Genomic DNA, 18037 nt, shown 5'->3' on the forward strand with positions numbered 1-18037 from the left:
TGAACTTTCAGATCTATGCGCTACAGCAGCAGAGGACTGCACCAAGTGCCACTACATTTCACACTTCAGGCTCATCAAAACTGAATAGTTTACAAAAATGAGTCGTGATTTCAGCTGCAATATTCAGAATTAGCAATACAATCAGTTTCATCTGCCCGTCTATCTTGGATAGCTAGCGAGCTATCTTTGGAAACAGGCTTCCTCAAACATTGGTTTTTGTTTCACCTTTCTGCAGCAAGTGGTGGAAAGGGATGGGAGGTGACAGAGTTCCGATTTCATCCTACGATTTCAACATACTCCCAGAGAGACAAAAAGGTAAAGGAGAAAAAATGTGAAGAAAAGCAGACAAAACCCCCAGAAGAGCTGAGAGAAATTTCTCTTTTCTCACTAATCAAGATCAATGTCTTTCCACCTGAGCCCTGATCAATTACATCAAGCCGCCAGCTGCAGCTCGAGACACAGCATACAGATGCTGCAGTCACATCTGTCTCCTGTCCTCCCGTGTTATTTCCATCACGTTTTCTCTCTAGTGAGCCCAACAAAGATGGCGGCTCGTAACAGAAATAACAAGTGGGGTTTAGAGTAAAAAGAGCAGAGAAGTAAGAATGAGATAAACTGTAATAATATTAATAATAATAATAATTTTTAAAAAAACTGAATGAATGGCCGTGGCAGGTTGGAAGATAGTTCAGAGACATAAGCAGGAGAGCTGAGAAAATAAAATCAGGCAGGCAGCAGCAGACGCCCTTCCTTCTGTCCCAGTGCACTTCAGATGAACCTTCTTAGTGGAGTAAAGCAGAGGGGAAACTCGCCGATTTCTTCTCCTTATCTCAGCTCTCAGACTCTTTCTTACCATAATTTCTCTCACTCTGTTCCCTCCCTTCAATTTTGTCCTCTTACAACCACTCAGCGCTCACTGATTGGGAAAACATCCATTTAGACAAACTCCTGCTTTGGAGGAGCAATCACTTCAAAACAAAATGCATATTTAGAACATGTGTGTGAGGCACTACAGAGTTAGTAGTGTGCCTGAGTAATTTTCCAGCAACTTAAAACAGACGGCCACTGAATTAACCTGAAGCCGCTGCAGCCCATCCATCTGAAACAGAAGCTGCTGAAGCCGTTCCACCGCAAGCAGTGACCCACAACATTCCAGTCTTCTCGCCCCAGCACTGCACTGACATCAGTCTCCTCTAAACATGGGAGAAGGTTCCTACTGAACCCTAGTTCAGTAGATATAGGCACAAACAGACGGGCTGTGGCATAAAACTCTTATGAAATAGACCAATTCGGTTAGATCAGGTTAACGAACTATACTGAGTAGCTATGCCGTAGTCAACGTTACGGTGTACCTATAGGTGTAACGTTCATTGTTAATGCATGAAAGAGGTTCACTGACTCTAGTGCTTCATCCAGTACTGAAGTGGTTATGTGAAACAACCAGTTTGTTTATCTGTCTCCTGAAAGCCAAGTCAAAGCCACGTGATTATCAACGTCTCATTCGTTAATTTTGCTTCATCCTCTGCAATGCTGCTGAGAAGGATTGTACAGTTCCAGCTCCGGCTATCCGCGCTTCAGCATTTGCGGATTTTCTATGGAACAAGACGGCAAATTTGAGGAAAATCCAATTACTCACGAGTATCTACAATATCCAAAAGAAAATTCAGTTTGGGAAGCTGAAATACTGGCGGGTTGTGTCTTGACCACTACAGGCTGGTGTTTACAAAACAGCCAATCCAGAAGCGCCATTTATTTCCCACTGGCTATACCCCAAAGAGCGAAAATAAGGAAGACTGTAGATTTTCACATCTGCAGTAGTGCCAAGATGATTTCCACTCTGCATAATAACAAATATGAAGGTAATTTTGGTGTTTGAACTATTAAAATGTGCAGTTAAACACATTTTTAGAGGGGATCTCAAGTATTTAGCAGTTGTTGTCCCTAACAACACCGTAACGATACTGGTATGTCGCAGCGAGTGGAGTGGGCACCATCCACAATGTGGGCAGAGCTATAAAGATGCATGTGAGCAAGTTGGCCTACAAACCTGACCAAGTTGCAGCAACTGTCCAAAGTGACAGTCAGCTATTGTGAGAAGCTTGTGGAGTCCCAAAGCCTAAGAAGGCATCCTACCAAGTATAGTGGGAATGTAAACTTCTTTTACTTAAAAAAAAAAAGTAATAGAAATTAAAAGAAATAAAACATTTTTTTGTTAGTCTGACATTTAACAAGGAGGAATAACTTTGTCCTTTCTCATATAGAAAGTTAGTCTAACTTGTGTAACACAGTGAGAAAGAAGGTTAGGTGTGTTTTTATACAGTAAACCTTGTGAAGACCAGAACATTCATATGTTACAACCCCACAACTTACAGAGTCTGTTTACCACGACTGCAAATGTTTTATAAAACATAAACCATGGGAACTTCATTTTAGTCTACATCCTCTCTCCTCTCCTAGCTGGTCATCTTTCGTCCAGCCCTGCTTCCTTCTGCTAACTGATATGGAGAACAGGAAGCCGTATGTGGGTCAGACCACTTATGTATAATATACACAGGGAGTTGAAGGTGGACACCCATGCGTGCAGAGGAAATAAGTCATGGGATTTTGTGTATCCTTGACATTTGAACACTCCTTTCTTTACGTCCATAGAAATGTGGAACAGAAGTGCTTAGTGTCTCCGCAGAAGTGCCGATTCAAATCCGTCCCAGTGCCACCAACTTCCTCCATCCAGCTGTCGTTCTTGGCAGGCGTCCAGAGTGAAACTGTACATTTATTTTAGATAACAGCTGGAGCGAGAGGAAAAGAGACTAATCCAAACATTCGACTGGAATAGAGTTAAAAAGGTCCTGCCATGTCCTGATTTCACTCTCATTTCTCCTCGGCGATGCGGCTTGCATGAATGCATAAACATGTTCCCATCGCTGATCTATCCCCCTGCTTGCCGCTCTTTAATCTCAATGGTTGGAAATGCAGATTTGTTCGCTGAAGGCCTCAGCGAGACTCTCGCTCCAAATGTCATGGCGGGATTTTGAAACATTTTCTCAGTAAGTGGATTTATCAGCACGGCTTCAACAAATATGCCGAGTAACTTTTCAGATTGGTTGAAGAAGCGGATTTTGGCCGACAATAATGAGAAGGAGACCCTGGACTGAAACGGACCGCTCTATCCGGACAGAATGACTGGGATAACTTCATTCTTTATTTCTTTATCTATATTTCCAACTTCCATTTTGTTACGTCTACAACTTTAAACAAAACCTATTTGCATCATATTGAGCTGAAGGTTGCTGTGTCAGTTTTCTCTCTGGTGGTGTGTCAGGCTGCAACTAGAGGAAAACCATGAAGGGTGTAAAGAAAAAATATATATATATATTAAAAAAAAGCTCCAGAAGAAGCAAATATTCATGCTTTAACAATCAAAATTCTGCAGAGGAACACAAAACTGTAATATTTTTGCAATCTAAAGGGAAAAACATTCTACTGTACTCAGCTTTAGCAGATTATTCTAGTTTTTAAGGGCTCCAGCTGGTCAAAAGCTCAAAGTAAAAGCCAAGTTTTAACTTTATTAAGGACATCTGTTTATTTCTTTTGTTAAAATAAATTATTCAAGTGTAATTTTACAGCTTTATGTTGGACAACATGAGCTTTCCCAAATATTTTAACCATTCAAATCTGGATAAATTATTTCACCTCCACCACCAATATACACCAGTATGGTTCGTATGCCAACTTGTTTAAATTTACAATCCCAACTGACAATAATAAAAGACTAGGCGATCTTACTGACCTCTGTGACGTCCATGACCTTGATGGCAGCCAGCTGTCCCGTCTTAACATGTCGACCCTGGAAAACAAACGGAAAGAGATGAGAAAACCACAAACCAGTGATTCTGGGTAATTACTCAATAGATGCGCCTATTTTTTGTGTGAATAGTTCTCCTATAAGGCAATCTGTTGCACATAGAGACAATGATGACACTCTGACTTCCTCCATTTTGTTTACAAAAGCACCAAAATGACCAATTTCCTCTGTGGACCAGCTTTGCAAAGTGATGCTAGGAATCAAAAAAGCCTTCGAAATGACAGTTTTATAGGCTGCGAAAGCATTCGGGGTGATTCATTTGGTCGTAAAACCAAAAGCCGCATTGGAAGCATGTCATTTTCCACCACAATAGCATAGAGAATCACAGACGAACATCCAAACAGTCGGCATTCCTTAACAGACTTAACTGTTTTCAGTGTGCATTCATGCAAGGAGGAAAGAAAAACACAACCCTACACCAAAAGAGCACAAACATACTCTTGTTATGCCCAGTACAGTAAAGAGAGAAACACACTATGAGAGTTTTCTTTTCAGCTGGACAGAAAGAACCTCCAGTAAACTGTGAGTTAAAAAGCCTTTAAAAGACAGAAATGGCGGACGCAACAACCAAACGTCACCACAGCTGGAAAAAACCGGGGAGAAATACTGTTGGACCTTGTCATTTCATACACGTCTCCACTGCCACATGATCCCACTTTCTTTTGTGGGAAAATGGGAGCTTTGACACCCAAAACCTTTGGCCCTCCGGGGGCCGAAACAAACGGGTGAAGTCCGCAATCCCAACGATGAGAGATTAACCCATTTGGGCTTGGCCGCCTGGAGACATGTGGGAGGGGTTAATGAAAAAAGGTCAGGACTGGTTGAGAGTGACAGGAGAACAATTTTTTTCTAGAAAATCAAAATTCAAAAGAAAATGTAGCTTGGGAAGCTAAAATACCACAATGCTACTTGACATGCTGTTGAATGGCGTTTGCAAAAAGGCAATCCATCAGTGCCATTTTTTTCCTATTAGCAGTGATTAGCTGTACCCCCAAGAGCAGAAATAAGGAAGATTGTACACATTAGCTTCTGCGGCAGTGTTAAGATGGCTTCCACTGTATGTTTTAATGCATATTAAGCTATATCTGGAGTTCAACTTTGAAAATAGTCACTTTTTTGTATTTTAAGAGAGTCTCAAGTATTTTCAGATTCGCAGGTGATTGTTGTTCTTAACATTTGAAAAAACCAGCAGGTCTTTGATATCAGGAACAAAAAGGTAAATGTGTTCTATGAAGAATGATCAAATCTGATTTTGGCTCTACCCATAAATTCCAATCCTCGATTAACTCTTGCGTTCATCTCTTGGTTGTATCATCTCTTCCCAAATGATGACACACGGACACACTTCAATTCAAATCTCAACCAACCTTTTGTCCCCGTTTTGACAGACCAGCTGAATAGATCAGACTTTGTTCCAAGTCTCACAAACTGTTCAGACCTCATTGGAAGCGCAGCATGAGGAACATCACGTGTGACCCCCGACGATCTGAACACACTTTCACTCGCTGACAAATGAGCTCAGGTGGACACACACCACACATCAACACACACTCAAGACAGACTCATGAAGCAGCTGGTATCATGCAGATTACATCATGACACTAATGAAGAAACGTGAGTTTTTCCTTCCTGGGGTTGAGTTTCACCGAGTCTCTGAAGTGAAAAAAAAAAAACATGTACAACTCCCCGCTGTTCATGCGCACACTGTGTGCAGGCATGTGTGTGTGTGTGTGTGTGTCTGTGTGGGAAAATATGATGTGTCACTGACTAATCACCCAAAAGATGTTGTTTCCACTGTGAACATGTTTCTGTGGCTGAGCCGTTCCTTTGTGTTTGAGAAAGGTGACCTCAGTATGGAGCCCCCCTCCACACCCGCCGCCATTCCCTCCTGTAGTCCCGACGCACAAAAACAGACCCACAATGGCTAGAAGATGACATCACCCTCTCTGGTTCCTTTGTTCGACACCAAGACGAAGACCCACGCACACACCTGGCCAGCCCAGAGAGAGAAACCCCATCTGTCTGCCATTAAAACGGCTCTCAATCTGCTGATGACAGACATGGACCTAATCAGATTTCTACAGAAACTTGGTGTCAGTGTAATGCTAAAAGAGAAATTGGCTCTCTGTTGTGTTACATCTGCGAAGGCGTTCACACGCAGATTTATTTCTAGGCCGGCTTTAGTCACGAATAGATATAGATGTTTCCTCAAAGGACCATTACTCTGGAACGACTTTGTCAGTTACAAATGAAAAGTAAAATAAAGAAATGAGGTAAGTGTTTTGATTGGGAGAGCTGAAGGAAAGGAAACGTGTTTCATCCGGAACCAATTAGGAAACAAAAAATGCTAAATTAAAAAAATAAAAAAGAGAGAGAGAGAGTTGGACCAGACGCAACTGGAGCCGGTTGTGGCTTCCTGATTAACAAAAATTAGTAGCAGACCTCATGAAGCAGACTATGACCATTTGTTTTGTTGCACTTACCAAATGTGGAGAACAAGAAATGATTGCCAAATAAATGTAAGTACCTTCACATGAGGCGATCTTGTTAAAATGTTTATAGCCATCTGAGGCAAAGGGCTCAGTTCCTTACTTCCTATTCTCGCTATACTCATTTCCTGTCTGTACAGCGTCAAGCAGGAAGTTCAGATCATTTCTCCCAATGACTGTAAAAGGCAAAGATCATATCTCCTACTCCAACATCTCTCTGCTTGGCTTTCTAACCGTATGGCGAGACAAGAGATTTAAAGAGGAGCAGTAAAAGCAAATGAGGTGGATTAGCAGTGCTTGTGAACAAATTATGTCGTCATCCAGGATATGTTACTGTGAAATATCATCTTCACGGCCCAATAGTTGAGCAGGTATAATGCAATGACTGCAATAATCCTGTCAGTCAGAGGCCTCTTCAGTTTTGCTGAGATTCCATCACAAATGCGAGCAAAACTTTGTCAATATTCTGGCAATGTCAAAAAAAAAATTAAAAAACACTCAATTTCGCAATTGCTGATTGTTTTCATTAAATTAGAAACAAAATTAAAATCAAAAGTGAATATGCTTGTTAACGCGATAAGTCTTTAAACAGCATGCCGCACCATCGTCCTCCTACCACTTCCTGTCGTCTTTTTCGTCTTTTCCGCCAGTAGTAACATTCGGTTGTTGATCACTTGACTTGCAGTCATCGCAATTTTTTTTTTTTTTTTAAATACACCAACTTCAATTCAGAAACCACGCCAAATTAGCACAAAACTTTCAGTGAAAATCACAACTTTTTTTCCTTTCAGCAAATTTATTTTTGTAATTCCAATTTGCGCAATTTTACGGCCAGTGGACGCTGCATCCACACTGAGGATGAGTCATTTAATTTCCTTTTGGGAAAAATAATAATAATTGAAGACAACAAACAGGTGGATAGACAGCCAGAACCAAGAAGGTCCAAAATAAAATGCACATCATTGGAAACTAAAGCCAAACGATGTGGAAAGATGCAGATTGTGAGAGGAGTAAAAGAAACTAAAAACATTTTTGCCAACTCTTTCATTTGACTCTGTTTGAGCTTTTGTAAGACAGCACGTTAAAGATAAAGCACTCATTGAAGCTTCCCGTTAATACCTCCCAGCTGACTCCACGCTCCTTGCCAGTGTGATATAATCCTCCGGTCATCTGCTCTCCCATGACTACTACCTTTATCGGCGCGCTTCCACAGTTCTCAGACGTCTGGATCACAGTTTCATCTTTCATGGAAAAAAAAAAAACCCTGCAGGGCTCGGGGAAGTGAGAGGAAATCCCTGTTTGGTTCCAGTTACTGAGATTTTAAAATCAATGGTGTGTCTTGTATTATTTTTTGGAAATAAAAAGAGAAAATAGTACATAGGCATCTTTTTACAAAGACGAAGTGATGGAGACGGTAACAGGTTGGCTTTCCTCAGGTGTAATAAGTCAGAGGGTAGAAAGTAAAAGCATTTCGTTGGATCAGATCGGCTCACGATGGTGAGTTCATGACCAGCAGCCTGTCAGTAGATGATTTCTCTTTGTGCATCCATTCTAGATTGACTCACATCTACCGTGTTGCAGATAGTTTATTTAAATATTGCTGATGTTCAACATTAATCTGCAGGCAAAGTTTAAGACGATGACCAAACCTGTAGCTCTCCAATGATGGCCCAAGCTAAAGAACGTATGTGTCAGTATTTCGCTTCAAGCCTGTTTTACTACACCAGAACGGCAATAAATTATGGGTCTACAACGTTCATTTCCTTTTGCCATCTCTTTGTACTTCCTCCACCAGCTCTCACAGCAAACCATTAAAACCATTAACTATTCATACTGAGTGCAAAGCAGCTGTTTACCATTTCATGTGCTGTAAAGTGATGCCTCACAGTAGAAATTCACTTGTAATGTACAATACGACGTAAGATGTAAAATGTGTTTATACTTTCAGTATTTACATAAGTATTCTATCAGCGTAGCGTTTTGCTTAGTTTTTTTTTTTGTTTTGAATATTATTAGTATTAGTATATTAGTAGGAGAAAACAACACAGACAGCAAAAGCAGTTTGTTAAGGTAACATTATTTGAAGCAGACGTTCTATTAAACACTTTTCATTGAGATTAGAACTCTTAAATGCTACAGACAAGACTTTTTTTTTCTTAAATAATTGATTTAAGAATGGATTATTGCCAATACTAAATCCTAATCTGACACTACATTGAAGAAAAAAGAAAAACAACTCACATAAGCGCACCCGGGGTCCAAATGGCCCCGTCTCTTAAGACGGCGGGAGGACTAACAAAAGACCAAAGCTATGAGGCATCATGGAGTTATTTTTCTAAACGACGAGGCATTTTATGGACAAAATGTGATAAAATGTCCAGATTTTCTTGAAAGCAAACTCAATATTTTTTTAAGTTAAGACTTCTTTGAGAAATCCTTTAACATTAATGTCTTGTGAAGTACAACATGTATTGTCATCTATGATCAGATGGTGCATTGCTCTAATATGCAGTATATTTCTTTATCTTCTAAAAAATCAAAGCCAAAAAAATTCTTCTGATTTTTTGTTGTTTTTTTTGCTTACAGAAACTTTTTTTATGCTTATAATTGAAAAAAAAAACCAACTTAAAATCTATTTCCATGCCTTTTTAGACTGACAGGAACAACCACAAGGACTCGGAGGAGAGAGAAAATTCACATGTGAAGAGGAGCTTGAGAAGAAAGGAGGGGGTGGTGGTAAAGTGTCACACGGTTTAATACAGAAAAACAAAGAAGAAGAAGCTGGGATGACAATGAGTTTGTGTGCGAGTGTGAATCAAGACCTTGAATCAGTCCACGCTAAAATGTACACACTTCAAAATAACTTGTCTGTTTAGATGAAACCGGAGCATACATCTGGCTTTGCTGAGGCTCAACTCGTCCCGTTTGCGGTTTTTCAGGACAACGACCTCTTTATTTCATCTCGCCGGGCTCTGAGAGCCTGGACGAGGAGGCCAGGTGCAAGCTTTGCAACGGACACACAAACACTTTTACAAAAACATGCAGGAAAATCACACACACACACACACTTTTAATTTGTGCAGCTCAGCAAATGCGAGAGTCAACAAGTTCTTATTGATCAAACCATCGGTGCATGTAGTGAGCTAAATGCTCGTCATCATTCTTAGATATTTCCAATAAGAGAGAAGTCAGAATAGTTCTTTTTTTTCGTGAATGGTTCCACACAGCAGCTGCCAAAGGACTTCCAGCCTTTCATCTACAATGCTGTAATAGTAATCATTTAAAAATATGTTTTAGCAGAGTAGAATGAAACTGCTTGGATCAAGGTAAAGTCAAGGCTCCTGATTTTACCCTAGAGCTGCAGTTTTCACCAAGTTTCCTCGACTGGAAGTGTAAAAAACAAAATACCAACACAAGATTTCAATCAAGATTCACAGTATATTTTATTGGATAGCTTTTAGGAAAAGTGAGAGAGAATGGCATAAATAGAGTGAAATACATATGAAACCTAAATATACACAATAATAAGATGTGTCAAAGACAAACAAAAACAAATCAGTGAAGAAACAAAAGAATCAGACCTTTTTTTTTACCTTGACTTTTCTAATTCTAACTAGGGAGCCTGACTCCAGCAGATAACAGGAAGGCTCAAAGTGTTACAGTAAAGTTGATCTGCTTTACCCTTTTGAACTGTGAACTAGTGTCTGGCTTTGGAAATGCTGGCAGTATTTTGAATTTGGATTTATTTTATTTAAATGGGACAAAGCATATGAACGTAGGCTACGTTATACATTATACACCGGAAGTTTTCTGCAGGTGAAAACGTCATGAGACCAAATGCGGGAAATCAACAAACACTCCAGAAAACACCTCTTCCGACCACCAGCAAGCACTACAACAACTACAAACAGTAATGATTTCAAATTTCATTTAAGGCCAGTTTATAAGAAGCGTATATTATGCTATTACTGGAACTGATCATCCAATGTCTGGATAAAGTTTATCTTAGTATATTTTGTCTGCGACAGACTGGCGACCTGTCCAGGGTGTACCCCGCCTCCCGCCCGGAACGTAGCTGGAGATAGGCACCAGCAACCCTCCCGACCCCATTAGGGACAAGGGTGAACAGACAATGGATGGATGGATATTTTGTCTTTAATCAGATTCCTTTCAGCCACTTAGTCTCAAACCGACAGAAGAGCCAGACAGGCTGGTTCCTTATAAGTTGTTTTACAGCAGACCTTTAGCGGTTCAGTTTTTGAATTTACACCTAGTTGCATATTTTTCATTTACATTTTTTGTGGAACATAACTCAAAAATATTTGGGGAAAATTAGCCTATTCTTGAACTTTTTCATGGAGCATCTCTAAAACATATATATATGTAATATATATATAAATGCAACTTGGAAAGTTCAAATACATAGACACAACATGACTTGACACACTATTGGACAATCCATGATTGGCCAGTCCTTGGCGTTGATTGGTCGTACCCCCAAGAGTGTAAATAAGGAAAATCGTGGATCGTACCAAGGTGATTTTCTCTGTGCACCTTAATGTGTGTTTGACTTTTTAGTTATTAAAATAGGCAACTATGATCAATTTCATAGGTTCTAAATTTTGGAGGGCCACTGTACTGAATCTTCTCATGGTTTAATGCTGGATAGAGTGATTGTTTCTGACGTTTAAGATCATTACCGATGAAAACCTTATTCAGTTACTTTCTTGAGTTCTAATTCGCTCGATGCATTTCCTCATTCCCACAGGAACGAGGACATAAAATCCAAGATATTTTTTCTGTTATTGATACAGATGATACATTTGGACAGGATTTGACTTCTCATTAAGGATGTCGAAGATGACTTCCCTCTGGTCTTCAGCCTCTAAAGAGTTTAAGTTTTCGCTGATCATTTAGTTCAGGTTCTGGCGCTGCTTTGCTCCGTCTCAGTGTTCAAACAGGCAGCCCTGTTTAAGTAGGCCAAGAAAACAGTGTCTCTCTGGGAAACAGCCCAGAGCAGACAGAAAGAAAGAGGCTGGTCAGTTAGAAATCTCTACTCAAGGCTGCGATGGAGATAATAAAAAAACAAGAAAACCTTCAAGTGCCTGTATACAGTTGAGTTTACTTGCAAGTGTATTTTTCGGGGAAAACTTTGGGTTAAATACAGTACAAACTGAAACGCAAACACACAAAGTCACACAGCGGATAAATTCAGAGAGAAAGGAAGCAATAGAGAGGCATGTAGCACTGGACAGCGTCTATAATTGGATCTCGTTGTAGTAAAGGGGGTTAAATTCTGGGCACGGGGACAAATTTCCATAACGTAATGAACGATCACCCCATTTTTAGACACACATGCAAGACCGACGTGTCATTGAAATGGATACGGCTCGCAACCAAGCCAGCAAACCGCAGCCTGAGGGCTTTTCCAGAGCTGAACATGGAAAGCTGGGGAAAAAAAACAAAAACAAACCCAGAGTCCGGCGATCCACTTAAAGTGAGTTCACACCGTAATTTACACCGAAACGCCAACACAATGACGTAAATCAAAAGAAGCTTCGACTGTTTCTGATTATTGGAAAACTTTAATTTGATCACCAAAAACACCACAAGAAAGCTACGTTAAAACGATAATGGTTAATTGCACCTTCACTGGAGAGATTCAGTGACATTATTTTTTCAGGCTGCTTGCATGGCTTGATGAAGGCAAAAACAGGAAAAAAAACAAACAAACACAGAAACACGGAGCGATTACAAAAGAGTTACTATATTTAAAAGTGCAAATTCAAATAAATAAAAAAGTTTAAGTGTGTAATACAGTGAAAAACCCCACATGTGTGCACCTATCTGTGAAAATACAACCCTGGAGATTCCTCAGTAGAATAACTAAATGTGTTAGCCTCACTAAAAACTTCATCATCCAAGTCAAAATGCGATAGTGTGAGTCCAGTTAAAGTGACTGAGTGCACTGGAGGAATTATCTCGCTGTCTGACGCCATTACCACTGTTATTATTGAGACACTGCGCTGACTCCGCCCCCTTACGATGCCCTCCCAGCTCCCCGTTAGTTCAAAGAGAGCACAACGGACCGGAGCGCTCATTAGAGTTGATCTCGGCTGACTAGGGGTTGCACAGATATGAATAGGGGGAAATCGCACAAATCCGTTTATAGAGGCCTGGTGGCAGATTCAGGATCAGGTTTAATAAACTGACAAAACAATGTTACTGAGGACGGAAGATAATCCGTCTTCCTGCTGGAAGGTAATTGAATTCTGCCTCAAGTCGGCCTTGCTGTGGGGTTTGTGTAACCCAAGTGAAATGTTGAGTTCCATTTTTTGGTTCGCTGCTATTGCCCTCCAAAATCTCGCGGTAGTTGCAATTCTCGCGAGATTTACTAAACAGCCAATCATTGTTGTGCGTCTGAGTCACATGTACCACCGTCAGCTCATTTGTTGGGTATATTAGCTGGAGCAAAAAGCATGGAGGATTAGAACAAGTTTGGGAGAGCAGAGCTGCAGGTCGGTTAAGCACAACATTCTGTTTTTCTTTAATCTTGTATGATGCTGATAAAATTGTACTAACTTTAGGAGTCTCCGGTCGTAAGCTGAGGGATAAGAGAAACACAAAACCGCTTGTATGCCTTATGAACTGTGGAATTGGTGAGTCATTTTATGAAGATTTGGCGTTAGTTGATATCAATTCGGATGCTTTATTGTGACTCTGAACAAACAAATTGGAGAACAATGAGATGCCTTAAATATGAAAAGTATTTGCTTATCTAGATGATTTTTGCATTGTTTGTTGTTTGTATGGAGCATATTTATTGACTTTTTATAAATAAGATTTATCTAGAAAATTTGTACTTGGAAATGCATTGATTAGGATTATTCATAGTGCAATGAGTGCCGATTATATTTTTTGTGTGCACACTGGAATGTTTATTATATATATATATTTGAGACTGGTCCTGCTTTATTGTACAGGCCAGGTTCGATGGCGAGCTGAAGAATCAGGTCCAAGAGCCTAAAGGATTTCACCTGTGGTGTTAAGATTTGGTTTCCCACCAGGCTGGTGGGAGGCTTCCTGCAGCCCATGAACAAAATTGTTTCCACTCTGACTTTTGTCAGCATATGAACTGTAACAGGCGCTCTAAATTCACTTGACCCTGTTGAACCGCCTTAGTTCAGTTTTCAGGAGTTTTATGAACTGAATGGTGTGGCTTGTTACTGGAACTGCGGAACTGATTTGTTTTCTTTTGTTAATTTAATTTGTTTTCTTTGTGTATTATTTCTTTTTATTTTAATATGGCCATTTAAATGTTTTTTTTTCCTTTCTTATTGTAATGTAAATAATTAATCACTGTGAATACAAGGCACTCACATCTGCAACTTCTAGTCTGTCTACTCTTTCCTGAGCCGTATCTAGACTTCTGAGAACTAGCCCATTGACTTTGTTGGTCATGATCTATTTTTAATTATCTAGAAATATAGTATACTAGTTACACAGATATGCTACATTTGGCTGAGCAACACTTTAGCAGTTTGGTTTTGATGCTTTCACTGTAGCAATGCAACCGTTCACGCTCGTCCCGCAGAGGCCACATCCAAACATGCACGATGAACGTCTCGAGGTTTCACAACCAGCAACAAAACAAGGCGGACAACGCACCCGAACGCAGCTTTGCAGCATGACTATAGGCAACAACAACCTACTGTCATGATGCTACCTCCTTGGCTGCTTCACAATCCCACAAATCACTTTTTGTGATGCTGTTACTTGAATCTTTGAATTGGAAAAACCTTCAGAATGTGTTACTTTTGATCCTGTACGTCGGAAGTTTCTGCGACTCCACCGTCAGTTTCAACCCTGCTGTGCAGAAAGAACGACTGTCATGATGTGTCCTGCTTACCTGCAGCATGGAATGATGCATTTCAACCTGGCATCACGCCTCAGATAAGGCACGCGTACCAAAATCTGTTTCCCCTGATGACAGCAACCTTTAAAAATGTTATTTTTTGTATAGATTGTACATCAACTGTTTTATATTTTAGCTATAAACCCTATGAGGATTCAACGTTTCTTACTATTCCAGGACTTTACTTTGAAAGCATCACAAGTACATTTTGCGATCAAACCCAGCAACCAGCCAATGTGCAATTTGGAGGTGTGTGCGCTTCTTCAAACCCACTCATTGGAAGTCCAAGGAATACACTCTTTTTTTTTCTTTTTTTTGTGCAAGACACCTGATCATTTATTGTACATAATGGCTTGAGAATCGCAGACTATTCATTTGTTTACAGCCACTGTTGTGGTGACTTCCAGATGACCCAGATCCAGATGACCTCTCCCCTCCAGACTATTGATGCGCTGCATGATTTTCAATGCCGAGGTGCCGTCTTTGTCGAGTGTAAAAAAGGCATTGTTTACATTGAAAGAATTAAGAAAAAGAGGATAAAAGACTCTACCCATATCCTACTGAACATAAAAAACAAAGCTAGACGAAACTACAAACTTTTCATTGTTGGTGAGAGTTACTCCAAAGCCCTTACTCATAAGTCGATCTTTTGTAGTAAGTACAACAATAATCAAGGAAACTGTATCCATGCAACCAGGCTCATTAGTCTTTAAATATTAATTTTTCCGTTTAGGTGTTTTTAATCCCCCTTTGTCCACCATCTACTCCCAGATTCATTTTTGAGAGCAAAAATGCAAAATGAGCTGAGTTTAAAATAATAAAAAAAAAAAAAGTAGCACTGAAGAACGAAGAAAATAAGTCGACCGTGTTAAAGAGAGGCCAACTAATCCACGGGGGCCAGAAGCTGCTTAATTTCAACCAGGAAACCAGTGAGGAGCTTAATCAGAGCGGGGCCAAGCCAGACTAAAATCTTAACTTCATTTGCCTGATAGTCAAAGAACAGCATGTTTTTAGCCCCTCTTAACGACTGGAGAGGTGGGGGTAACGACATCGTTTAAATTGAGCTAACTCAAAATGTCATAAACAGGACACGTTATATTCTCTATCTGAACAGGTCTAAAACAAAAACAACGAAAATATCACAGCAAAGCAACAGGAACAACGACATTTGAAGAAACCTCATTCTTGTTAATTCATTCTCCATGTGGAAACACACACACACACACAAAAGAAAAAAAAGTAAGCATTTATGCTGAGCGGCACTCGCTGTGCCTAAATCACGCAGCATGTGCCTGCTCACTCAGCCGCTCGCCTCCAGCCGATGGGGGAGGAAAAGAGCGCGAGTGGAAGTGCGGCGTGTGCGTGCGATCGGCCATGTCAGACCAGGCTCGTTTGATGATGACACGCGTACAGCGCCGCGGTGATCAGCTGCGTCCCTGTTCGTCTGCGCCGGTGGCCTACTTCCAGTCCAGTCCTGCATCACTATGGATACACACCCAACGAGTGGCTTTGACCAGGCCTGTCGCAATAAACATTTGATCGCATGATAAATTAAAACAAGCTCAATCATTTCCACACGCTCGATTTAACGTTTTCTCATTTCTCTCTCTCTTTCTACCAGCCTTTCTCAGCCTCTATTTTTGAAGGGCAATTTTGTTTATGGAGACGTCATAATTTGATTTGTTTACTTATTGTGGGATATGTTCAATCCCTTCCAGTTCAAGTATGAAATGTTCATTAGCATTTAAAGTTATTGATCTTTGAGAATGTGTTCTTGCGCTATCATGTCATTACCTTTATATTACATGAAAATGGACTCAAACGATTATTTTTCGCAGTAACTTCTGGGACTACTTACTGCTCAGCAAAATGTGTTATTGTTTTGTTTGATTAAATGAACTGCCTGGTTTCTTGTGAGGACTAAAACATATCAACCTGACTATAATGGGTATTTTAGTGAGAGATTCTTGAAGAACACGAGACTAAAATGGCTGACAGGGTGAATGAAAGATAGAAATCAGGAGTCTTTCTCAGCAACCTGCTTGTGTTAATCAGAAAAAATGCTTCACGTCATTTTTAACGCATCTGTTAAACTGTATATACAGTATGTATATATACACATATACTTGTGGGCATGTGCATGTGTGTGTAAGTGTTTATTCATTCCCATGATGCATTACTGCCTCCAGCAAGCACAGTGTGGTGCATCACCATGGAAACAGAGCGATGTGAGAATGCGAAGAGGGCAGAAAGTGAAGTAAACAGATTTTGACCAATTCCTTCTTTCAGTTGTTGCTGCTTGTTTGTTTCGGCCCCTAACCCATATCAGATTAATTTTTTGTTAAACTTTTTTTTTTAATCCATCAGAGAGTATGCAAAAAGACATAAAATGTGGGAGTTCTGTGTTTGGATGCATTCAAAGAACAAAAACAAAACTAGATGAAAGCAAATTTATCTGATTCTTGTCTCTGGCCAGTTGCCTGGTGGATGTCCAGTAAGTGGCTCTGGTTCAGGTCTCCTGCCAAACCAAACTGAGGAGGACACAATCTGCACTACACAGCGAGATTACCAGCTTATCAGCCTATGATAAGATCGGTAAAGATTCTTGCAGGAATTGCAGCCCTTCTTTGTTAAATTGGATCCAAGCAGTGGCCAGCATGGCAAATGAAGACAAATCTGTTTTTGTTTTATGTGTTCATTAAATGCATCAAAACTGAAGACTCCCTATTCTGGGGGCTTGTAAACACATACACAATCATGCTTTTTGATGAGTTTCATACAGAACATGAGCATGTCAGCTGTAATATTTGAGTTTCTTAAGTTTTCTTGTTTTAAAAAATAAAGAAGCTGTTATAGTCCTTAACTGAAGTCTGTAACACCCAGTAAAAATTGATCTATGCATTTCTCATGTGTCAAGATGTAAAATAAGTGATAAATATATACAGTACAGACCAAAAGTTTGGACACACCTTTCTAATTCAATGGGTTTTCTTTATTTTCATGACTATAAGGCAAGAAATCCCACTTATTAACCTGACAGGGCAGGTTGACCTATGAAGTGAAAACCATTTCAGGTGACTACCTCTTGAAGCTCATCAAGAAAATGCAGAGTGTGTGCAAAGCAGTAATCACAGCAAAAGGTTGCTACTTTGAAGAAACTAGAATATAAGGAGTATTTTCAGTTGTTTTACACTTTTTTGTTTAGTGCACATTTCCACATGTGTTATTCATAGTTTTGATGCCTTCAGTGTGAATCTACAATGTCAATAGTCATGAAAATAAAGGAACCTCATTGAATTAAAAGGTGTGTCCAAACTTTTGGTCTGTACTGTATATCTATCAGTATCCTAAACGTCAATTCAGTGTTGGCGTTCTATTCACGAAATACAGTACAAGATCAATATTTTACTTGTAGTTTTATTTTCCTTTTTAATGCTGATTAACAAGCCAGTTACCAATTAAGCTAATAACAATTTTTTCTCACTTTACACACGACCTCCAATGTGTTTTACTGGGACTTTATGTAATACACCAGTGTGTTTTCCATCCACACAATCATTTTATAGCACAATCAAGGGACTATCTTACCTAAAGTATCAAATATGACTTGAAATTGGGTCTCTGCCTCTTTAAGAAACTCCTGCTCTTTCTGAAACTCTGCCTTCGGGAAGTCGTCACAACATGTCTCCTCTATTAACCCTTTAGCAAAGTTTTACCAGCGTTTTCACTGAGAAGTAGCTCCTATAATGAACTCAGCAGATGCTCAGCTCC

General features: G+C 39.9%; 1 protein-coding gene across 7 annotated transcripts in view; it reads right to left on the bottom strand.

Moving 5' to 3' along the window:
• LOC114148813 (mitogen-activated protein kinase kinase kinase kinase 4-like) overlaps positions 1 to 18037 on the bottom strand; it is a 98299-nt gene that overhangs the window by 49022 nt on the left and 31240 nt on the right. For all 7 annotated transcript variants that reach the window (XM_028024289.1, XM_028024292.1, XM_028024288.1 and 4 more), the window contains exon 3: positions 3788 to 3844. In XM_028024289.1, the coding sequence (XP_027880090.1) occupies positions 3788 to 3844 (57 nt within the window). The remainder of the gene's footprint in view (positions 1 to 3787; positions 3845 to 18037) is intronic.

The sequence above is a fragment of the Xiphophorus couchianus genome, chromosome 7 (genome assembly GCF_001444195.1).
Source record: "Xiphophorus couchianus chromosome 7, X_couchianus-1.0, whole genome shotgun sequence".
NCBI classification, from domain to species: Eukaryota; Metazoa; Chordata; class Actinopteri; order Cyprinodontiformes; family Poeciliidae; genus Xiphophorus; species Xiphophorus couchianus.